Here is a 10761-nt window from a genome sequence, read left to right as displayed (position 1 = left end):
ATACAATATTTGCAATGACTTCATTAAGCGCATTAATTCTAGATCACTATTGACGTCAAATAGTTCCTCTAAAAATCGTGTTTTGATGATTATTCATTTGTGGTTTACTAAGTATCTGTCATGGGTATCCGGTCTGGAAAGAATAATAGGATCGCAGAATGGATTAGGGGTTTTATAAGTATATGTCATGGTTGTCCGGTCTGGATAGAGGAATAAGACACGAGGGCACGCGCGTTTGTCGGTCACGAGACTTGCCGAGTAACTGGTAACGTAGCGCGTCCGAGAGCCTGAGTTTTCGATCCAGACCAGACATACACATGATTGATAATTGTTTTTCTTTCATTCATAAAATTATCAGTATGTGGAAAAATATAACGTAGAAATCACTTTTTTTACATTTCACCAAAGTGAGTCGGTGTATACCGACTTCATTAAGCGCATTAACTTTAGATAACTATTGACGTCAAAGAGTTCCTCTGAAAATCGTGTTTTGATGATTATTCATTTTTGATTTTGAATAAACGTCTTCGTTCTTTTACAGCGCTGGTAACTAGACCGAAAACAGTTAGCCAAATAAAAATGGAATGAAAAAACTTATAAAAAATCATTGGACAGTATGAAGCATTACCGGTCAATGTTAAGTTTGAAATTTGCTATAACATTCAAACAATTTCTTACAGATGGCGATATACATCAATTGTAATGTGATATTAATATTTCCTACGTATAATTTCAGACAAAATCCAAAATGCAACATTTATGGGTTTTTATTAAACCAATGCAAACATAAATGACACATTCTGGTCAAATGAATATCAAACTATTTAATTAAAGCACTTTTTTAATTACAATCGACAACGAATAATGTGTTTAATTATAGAATGCCTTCAAAAGTTAAAATAAAGAAAAAATATAATCACATTTCCCGCATACATTCCATATCTGCTGTTCAGTCATGCATCATCTTACCATTACGTATTCTCAAACCTGTTCAAAACATTTGATTATTGATAATATAAGGTCTCAAATAATTTTGAATATGCACAAAGCTTCAATGCCTGTCGAGGCAAAAAAGGAACCATATACGTAAATGTCACCTGCCAGTGGCTTCGTATGCACATAACCTGTTTATTTGAGAGTGAGCGAATACCCACTAAAGTGTGTATGGAAACAACAACCGGCAAGAGTAGGGGTTCCATCACTTCCATGGATGATGACCTTGACCTGATCCCCTGCTGCGATCTCAAGGACAGTCGGAACGGAACGATGGTGATGGAAATCTACGTTTTTATCAAGAAACAGGTAGTTCACCTGTTCGTTGTTCTTCATTACGTGAAGAAAAATCTGGAATTGATGTTACAACACATAATAGTGGATCTCCATAGCAACTTTAAAACCCTTAATCATTTACAAATGCTGTTTAATCATGCTAACTCGAACTCGGCTGGCTCTACCGTACAGGGTGCGAATGTAACGACTAATTTTCATGAAATGGTATTGATGCCTATTGAAAGTTTACTAGCCGTCTATCTATATTACTATAATAGATCATATTATTTCAATTCATTAACGTTAGGTTTAACATGCTCTATACCATTGAAGCTATATACAATTGTATCGCGAATGCAAAAAAGAACAAGAGTTTTGGAGAAGTAAAAACGAATTCATTGACCGACTCTACTTTTAAGTAATTTAAATTCACTTACTTCATTGAAAGAAACAGTTTGGGAAATAGATTTGCGAATAATATTGAGGGCTTTCCACAGTGCAAATGTCGTTTGAAGGTTCAAAACTAAAAATGATTAAAAAAATCCATTTTTCATTTAGTTTTGAGGTTCAATATTTAGCAAGAATAATTCATATATCTGTTGCAAAATGTGTAGCTTTTATTAGCTTTAATAAGGAGATGAGCATTTTTTATGAAGGAAGTTTTAATCATATTTACAATCAAACAGAATTTACCTTTTTTTCCGGAAATTCCTTTGCACAAAATGAAAATATTTCTGTGTCAAAATTATCAGTTCTACCAAACAAACAAGGTATTGCGGCTTTGTTGCGTTGAAAGCTATTTTAAAAAAGGTGTTTGCATTTTTCTAACAAGGAAATTAATTCAATCCACCATTTTTTTATTATTATTTTGAATTTCTTCCTAATTTGACAGAATATCATTAGAAATCCACAAGACATTGGTAATGATGTCGTCTGGGACATTTTGACCCAAAACAAAAAAAACACTGTCGACAGAATTTTTCGAAAAAAAATCGGTATACTCCTTACTCACCCCAAAGAGGCATCAACAAATGTATGTTTTACTCCCGGAAATGATGGTTCCTCAAAACTACAAAACATGAACTTTTGAAACATTTAATGTTTTTGCCTTCCTCACCCCCTTCTGCATTGTGGAAGTCAAACAATTTCAAGTGGAGCAGTGTGTCAACAGTTAATTCACTTACATGGTTGCCGCTCCCGGGCCTCGACGTGGCAACGAGGTGGAAGACGTAGAGACCAGGAGCTTTTGCAACAAAAACGCCGTTGCTAGGGTTGTAACGACTGCCGTTGTTGAGAATGGTGTGGTCAAAAACTACCGTTGCTCCTTTGGTGAATGACTTCAAATCGTGGGATAGTTCTGCCATAAATGCGACTGAAACCAAAAAAAAAAAAATATTGTTCCTTTAACATGTATATTTTAAGAGCAACTTTTCTTAAAAAACAATAGTTTTGTATTACGTCTCCTGTATGATGTCATTTGGTGCAAATTCCGTGCTGTTTTCCTAACATATTTCAGTTTAACTTTGTTTTTGTTGTTAGACAAGCAATAAAAGGAAAAAAAAGTGTACGATTTAAATATGTATTATCTTGTTAACTCCAAAAGTAAATACTTCACACGAGGCAAAGCCATTCCTGAAATGTTACTTATCGTGCTCACTCGGTGAAATCTATTACATATCTATAGCATATCTTAAACTGAAACAAACAATTATCCTCAATATCATTGAGACTTCAGCGAAAGGTACGAAAAACAAATTACTACTATCCTATGGCATATTTGTCTTACCTCTGTCATGTAATGTTTGTTTGACGGCTTCAATTTCCACTTCTAAGTCGTGAAGCTTTCTAAGTATTTTATAATCGTAATCAAACCTTGATGTACATATTCCCGGTTCCTGAGAGAGAGCAAAATGCAACAGTAAAATGAGAAAAAGGCATAAACAGATCAACACAGGTTTTGTAGCCATCTTTGCATAACTAGATCTCGACGCAATATGTTAAAAACATTAAATTCGTTGTGAAACGTGTTGCATTCAACCTTATCTTATTAATTGTGTGTGCGGTTTATCTTCATTACCTCAACTCACTTTGGTCACAATATTTACATAATTTCCTACGTTCTGCATAATTAAACAATTACGTAAAAAAAGCGTTTTTACCATCTCTAACTAAATAAACTAAGATTGTTGTATTTTAAATATGTGTTGAGTCATGTTCTCTGTTTGATACAGTTTAGATTTATAATATCAAAACGACATTTAAACATGAAATTTCCACGAGGAGTTCATCATTGCGGATGGGATGCCATTTTCATGCTGGTAAAAGGCAATACAAAACATTGTAAGTATTTATTTATTTCAAAAATGGTCTCTTCATTCCATATAACTTTAAAAAAACAACTGCTATTGGTCGTTTTATCAGATTTCGATATATCAGAAGAAGTCTAGATACCTGGAACATAATAAGACATATTTGATGTTACTCCCGACGATATTTTGTGTTTATTTTAATTTGAGATGCTTTAAGTATGATGTAATGTCGTTTCTTTCTTGCTTTTCGATGAGAAAATGCAAAATTATAAGACGAAATATCAACTTTTAAGATCTACTTTTCGAATTCATTGTAGCTACTTCTCGTCCTCGAACTTAAACCCTTATCTTCTGAATCACAATAAATTTAGTTGTAATTGTAATTAAGATAAATTTTGAAATTAACAAATAAGCTTTTATAAGAAAAATGGTATTCATCTTTTTCAAACGTTTTTCGATCTTTGAAGTTGAATGTCTTCATACAAAACAAATTACAGGCAAAAACAACTGCTCGAACATAAATAGGATGTAATATCACCATTCAAATATAGTTTTGAACTGTTTGTCGTTGTAATACTTAAAACAAATTCTACGGAAAATTTACACAACACTAAACAGATAATTTTTAGCCCACCCACGCCTCAAATTGTGTCAACAACGAAGCGTGGTCTTCACTCTTTACCTAGTAAACGATATGTCTACAAGCGATTCAGACGGGTCTTAGACAGTGAGGGATGACTGAACACCAATGTATCATGAAACAAAGTATAAAACTAAGAAAAATGTTTTGATCAAATGATTATCGAAATCGTTTTGCTAACACGTTCGCCCTTCCAAATATTCTTTTTTTTAACAGCGGCTTAGTAATTTGATCATGTATTCATGCTCTGTTTAATTTAAAAGTAATTTAGTTATTTTTTTTACGAAATTAGGTGAATTCATAAAAGTTCATTTTTTTTTAAATGTTTGCACTAAATAACGGGTGAGTAATTAACTATAAAAATAACTCGTTATGCATGTACCAAAAAGAGAAAATTGACACCTACGTCATCAGCTATAAGTTTGCGTGAGGGACGTTCAGCGGGTAAGGGCTTAGAAAACACTCTTTTAAAAAAATAACGGGGTATTTAAAAAATTAATTCAGATACAAATAAAACTCCAAAAAAATAAGCATAACCGAAACAGGACAGCTGTTGATTGCAGTGTAAGATCTTAATAAATTTCACTCGTGATCATAGAAAAACTATACTGTATATGACGCTCGTAATATAACATAAGATTTTACATTAAAATCAACACATATCCTCAATTCCCCAATTATTCTTACCTTAATCAACTATGTTATCATTTAAAAGTTATTTTTATTACTTCAAAAAACCAATGGACCTTTAACTGCATCATTGGACTCAAGTGCAGCACATCATGTGTAAAATCACATATTTGAAATCGGTAATGAGAAAGTTAAGTGCGCTCTCATTTTTTTTTTAATTTGAAGGGACTCTCTCATATATGGGCAATTATCAGCCTTTTTTAAATGGTTTTCGTGGTACTTTTTTGCAAGTTTTTAGTAGTACTAAATTAGTGTTTGGGATGACAGCAACGCGAAGTGTTACAAAAAAAAGCATATTCTTATTAAACTCGATAAGGGTCATATGACTTTCATTAAATATTTGTCATTGTTTGACTAAAATATAAATATCGAAATGAAGAAGGAGATTATTTACATTTTGATATAATGTCATTAAATATAATCTTTAATTGTTCTTTGTTATGAAACTTCATTTCGTACATCTGTCAATCATGTTCAAGTAAAACAAAGATAGAGTTGAAATATATTAATCAAAATTGCTAAATTATTGTTTTTTTCTGACAACAATTTGTATATTAGCGTCAATTGTGACGTTATCACGTGATGTTATCAATGCACGGTGAAGATGTCAAAATATCCATAAGATGTATGAAAGTCCTCGTGCTCTAAAGGTTCAGGAGGTGTAGCCGAAATTATTCTTGACTTTACCGCTTTAACTAAAATAGTTTTTATACTAACTGTATTTTCGGAAAATGCATATTTTATAATTATGGGGGTTTAAAAAAGTCAAAACGATCTGGAAAAGTCATTTGAATATACATGCAAAACAAGTTTCATCACTTCAGCATAATGAGACTTTAAGTGTCTGCCTTATCTGAAATGTGATATTAAATGGCTGAAATATTAACAAAAAAAGGCATTTTAATTCACGAGTTTACATAAAATGATTACAACTGAAAATTTAAAACTCCATGAATAATTATCTATTTCAATAGTGCTACAATTACTGATGTTACTATGTAGTTATTTTGAAAGTAACCCGAGTCCATCTAACATTACGAACGGATACTTCTCAATCTTGCTCCAAAGTATGAGAAGTATTCGTAATAATATACAATACATCCAAGACAATTATTCTGACTATTATATCTTTTATAGCTACCAAATCACATCTTACAAACACGATAAGCGAGGATGACTTGTCTATTGAAGGCTATGAAAATATATTTCGAAACGACAATTAAGCTAATATTCCGGTGGTACTGCCAAATACTCGAGTTCACATATAAGTCCCAAATTAGTTCGCGATAGATCGAAATATACTACTAGAGTCGATGTGTTTGGCTGTAAACGATAAATCGGAATATTATCTTAATGCGTTGTGTATAGACCTCCACATTTATTTGTTGAATTGCTGGACAGATTAAGCGTAGCTGTAGGTCACATGAGCTATAAATACCATTATTTTCCTTTGTAATATAAATGAAGACAAACTTTATGCAAGGAATCACAAAATTAGCGAATTTCTAGCAACTAGTCATTTGCAAAATATATTTTTAATACGAACTAAGGTGCCGGCTACAAATTCTGCACTTTTATGCCCAATTGCCATTTCTGAAACAAAACACACAAAAGACGTTTTCTAAATACCCATAACGAAATAAGCCATGCATATTCATAACAAAACAAATATGTGCTTCTGAATTCAACATTGTATACAGGGGACAAAACGTCAGTAATGCAATTGCAGTTGAATAGTTGTGCATTTCGATAAAGATGTTTAAAAGCTGTACTCTCACAGATATACCATTTTTACAACCTTTTTTTAGTTTTTGTCTAGGAAAGAGCATTTATTGCTGCAAAACAATGGTATAAGATTGCTGACAAAAAATCAGATCCTAGATGTTCATATTTCCGTTCGAAAATTAATGTTTAATGGCTTAAACCATTACTAACGGTTTAAGAAGAATGCATAAAACATCATTTTTGAATTTAAATATAAAAATCTGTGATTTTTTTCAGCAGTCTTATGTAACTGGTTTCCATGGATTTTCGCTAACATTCGCTCGTTCCAATATATATGCAAAAGCTACAGAAACATGCTCAGTAGCAAAAAGTTTAAACATAAACCCGGTTTAGTGGCAATGGGCAAACGCCAAAGACATAGAACACAAATTCACATTTAAAATAAAAAATAAAAGTTGTCAAAACTTTCAAATTGTGAGAGTGCAGCTTTAATGCAAATCTAGTAAACACCTGTTTTAAGAATAAACAAAAACGAAACATTGGCATGCATTCAGATATCCTTAAGAAAGATCGCTAAAGCAATATAAAGTCAACACCTCAACATTTTAACTGTAATATATAACTGTTACAGCTTGGGTGAAGTATTCCAAGGCGACAGAGTTGCGGCTTGGTTGACTTATTGCATGTCGTCAAAGTTCCTGCATGAGTGACGTTTCTGCATGACGGCGGAATCGCAAATTGTTTGACGTATACAGGGGGCAAAATAATGTCACAATTGTGGCTTTGATCACGTACTGCCAGACATCATATTTCCTACTTGGTTAAGCACAAAAGTGAATCGATAAAGCATTCAGAGAAAAATCAGGAGCCGCATGGATCACAGTCTTTAAAATAGATGTCTTTATGCTTACCCCGATTTACATTTCTATTTGCTTAAATAAATACAATTAATTTCATGTGCGTTTTTTTTTTTCGTTTTGGTATTTCAGATTTGTCTGTAAAAGCTAATTTCACAAACAAATATGAAGGCCTCAACTTGCACATGCTTTGTACAATAATCACTTACTAGCTATCGGGACATATACATATAATATATTCACATTGGTGCTAACTTTAGGTATAATTAAACATTACATTATAGTTCACAACCTTTAGTATAATTCATTTTAATTGTCCAATAAATCAATTTCACACAACCGACAACGGTAGTCGATTTAACCTTTATATGAGATTTAAGGACACAAAACTATATATTAGTCACTTATATCTGAAATTTTAAACATTTGTATAAGGTCATCTAAATGTACCAAGTAGAAAGATAGAGTGGTTTAGTGGTAAATGTTCGTCTCTCTCCAAAGAGGTTTTATGTTTAGCCCCACCATGTGTACCTTCTCGTAGCCTCTCAATATGAACTTTAGACTGCTTCACTTCAGATTACACTTTTTTTATAATCGAGCAATGATAAATCAGTATAACTTCAGACAGTGTTATAAAATTTCTGCATATGCTCGATTAATACTTTCAATATGTAATCAACTTCTGTGGATTGCTCGAATGATATCGAATTTTCGTTTACCGTGTACGCTTTGTATACCTTCAATATAATTACATTACATGACATAAAACTTGTGCGTTGATTAACAAAGCATAATTAGGAAGCTTCAAGTACAAATACATACTCCTATGACAGTACGATGGTTTAGTTGTTGGATATTGGTATAAAATTAAATATATCGTGATATAAGGACGGCATTTTTATGAGATAGGAAACGCATTTCGTATTTTTATGTAAACTATTTTAAAAGAACTATGATAATTGAATAGAAATACAGCAACAAGCAGAATTGTGATGTTTTAACGCACAAGGATGAGGCATAGCCCATTGCGCGAGAGTCACGCAGCGAACAGCACAGAAATACTTCACGTGCATTCAATAATCTTGATTATGGGGTCATTACCTTAAAACAATCAACGCAACATGCATTTTCTAGGTAATGCGTTAACTTATTTGTGGATTTGAACATCAAATTTGTCGTGACAATGATGATTTAAGCTACGCACATAATATAATAATAATCAATAAACAATACACTTCCAAAGAATACAATGTTCACAGGTCATCAAAGTTTTTAATGAATTTCAATGTGGACATCACATTATATCAAATCTCAGGCTGGTGTGCTCCAAATACGAAACTGAAGTACTAAACAACGAAATACATACAAAACCTGTCTACGATTGCAGCAGTATCAATACCTTAAATATAAATACAGTCATGAATATCATAAATATAAGTCAATTAAACATAAACCTACCCTAGTACAGGGTTAGCCACATTATTAGGCCATAATTCCTTTTAGTAATGAATATATATAATCAAATGTAGTAGTATATTAAAGGAGACAAAAAAAATTGCATCACAGTATTTACTTTTAAGCTATACACCAAAGAATAAAATATATTAATTAAAAACGTTCAAAACGACAGTTTTATAAGTACACTGCAATATAATAATAGTTTAATGAATATTGTCCAATTAACAATAAACGGATGCAGTTGCAATAAACTCTTTTACCGTACTTCAAATTTCTTTAAGACACTTAGGGGAGATGTAATTAAATTGTCTCCATGGCTTTACCATGCTTGCCTATCAAACATATAGACCATAACGTCATTTGTAATTAAATCACAGGTATTTAAAAGCTTACATGCCAATTTATTTGAATATAGTCCATAAATAAATGAGTTTAATCGCTTTGGATCTTTGAAAGGTCGTACCATAACGGTGAGAGATGTCCTCTGATATTGATGTCCAACTGGTTGTCATTGCACTCTGATGTTATTCACGAACTATTTTCTTCTTTGCATATTAAATGCATATTTCTACAAATTGCTGAATTCTCTTTGATTTTTTTCAAAATAGTTTTCTAAAAAATACATTGCCAGCAGATTGCAAAAATCTGGAAAAGAATGAAACTTCATCAATTATAATTTGAAAGTTATCTTTTAATAATGGCGAAGACATATTTAAATAATGCCGACAACACGATATGGGCCTTTATGAATACCATATTTTTTGATTTGCACAAGAAAGGGAATCAAAATTTCAAGTTAAGACACTTTTATGTCGCTTGATATTATTTAATGAACATAATGAGTATCTTATCAACCATGTTTAAAGTACAATTTCAAATATTTTCTTGGCGGTCATATACAAATATATATATTTCGAGCTTATATTTTGCTGAAAAGATAACGCTGTGTTTTCTTAAATGTAAAAGTTACATTCGAGTACCGATACAAGCCAATAATTAAAATGAATTGCATGACCTATTTCATTGCGATATTTTGTCCTACTCTGATACATCATTGAAACAGAGGTACATGCACCTTCCTCATGACGTAACCCTAAAATGATTTCTTTGTTTCGCACCGATACCAAGTTTTGAAATTGTTACGCTTTGGTTTTTGCTATATGACTGTTTTAACAAAGAAAAGGACTCTTGCACAGCCACCTCCATGCACGCTCTTGCAAAAATTCTTTAATATCTACTCGTTGTAGAACAATACGGGAAAACAAATAATGAACTATGGACAAGCTTGTCCTATTTATTATACAGTAAATAGATACATCATTCATAAAATTATCTATAATGATTCAAATGATGCTTACATAGATATGTTTACCTCAGCTCGAGTTTACATACTAAAAGGACACAATACCATAGCTCACAGGTAACTACTTTGCTATATTCTAGGTACCGCAAGATGATATGAATTACATATTTATTAGATCCAGTAAAGTTGGTTGTTTTATTGTATCAACATGCCACTAAAACTACACCTTCGGTAATAATTTTCAAAGAGAACAGATGTCCATGTCCCCTGAATCCAGACTCGTTCTTCAACACGAAGTTGTACAGCAGCTTGCATACTGTTGCATGTGTCGTCTTTTGTACTTGATAGCATTGAATCCTGAATCATAGCCCCATCTTTTACTATTCCTACCCATATTGAATTTCCAGCTTGTATACAGGTCTGTGATGTAAACAAAAACAAACCCTCATGTGGAGCGATAAACACACCGCTGGTCGAATTATAACCTCCACCTATGTTTGTCGTTACTGA

At 32.4% G+C, this 10761-nt stretch overlaps 1 protein-coding gene across 1 annotated transcript; it reads right to left on the bottom strand.

Annotated features, from left to right (window-relative positions):
• Positions 1 to 749: 749 nt before the first annotated feature.
• LOC128223744 (heavy metal-binding protein HIP-like) lies at positions 750 to 3301 on the bottom strand. The gene is made up of 3 exons (XM_052933107.1): positions 3056 to 3301; positions 2454 to 2641; positions 750 to 1344 (listed from the first exon to the last, which is right to left on the bottom strand). Exons 1-3 carry the CDS (start codon positions 3234 to 3236, stop codon positions 1129 to 1131), a joined length of 585 nt encoding a protein of 194 aa, XP_052789067.1. The 5' UTR covers positions 3237 to 3301; the 3' UTR covers positions 750 to 1128.
• Between the last annotated feature and the right edge of the window lie 7460 nt (positions 3302 to 10761).

The sequence above is a fragment of the Mya arenaria genome, chromosome 17 (genome assembly GCF_026914265.1).
Source record: "Mya arenaria isolate MELC-2E11 chromosome 17, ASM2691426v1".
Classification (NCBI taxonomy): Eukaryota; Metazoa; Mollusca; class Bivalvia; order Myida; family Myidae; genus Mya; species Mya arenaria.
The sequence above is the reverse complement of the archived record's forward strand: the minus strand, read 5'-3'. Positions and strand labels throughout refer to the sequence as shown.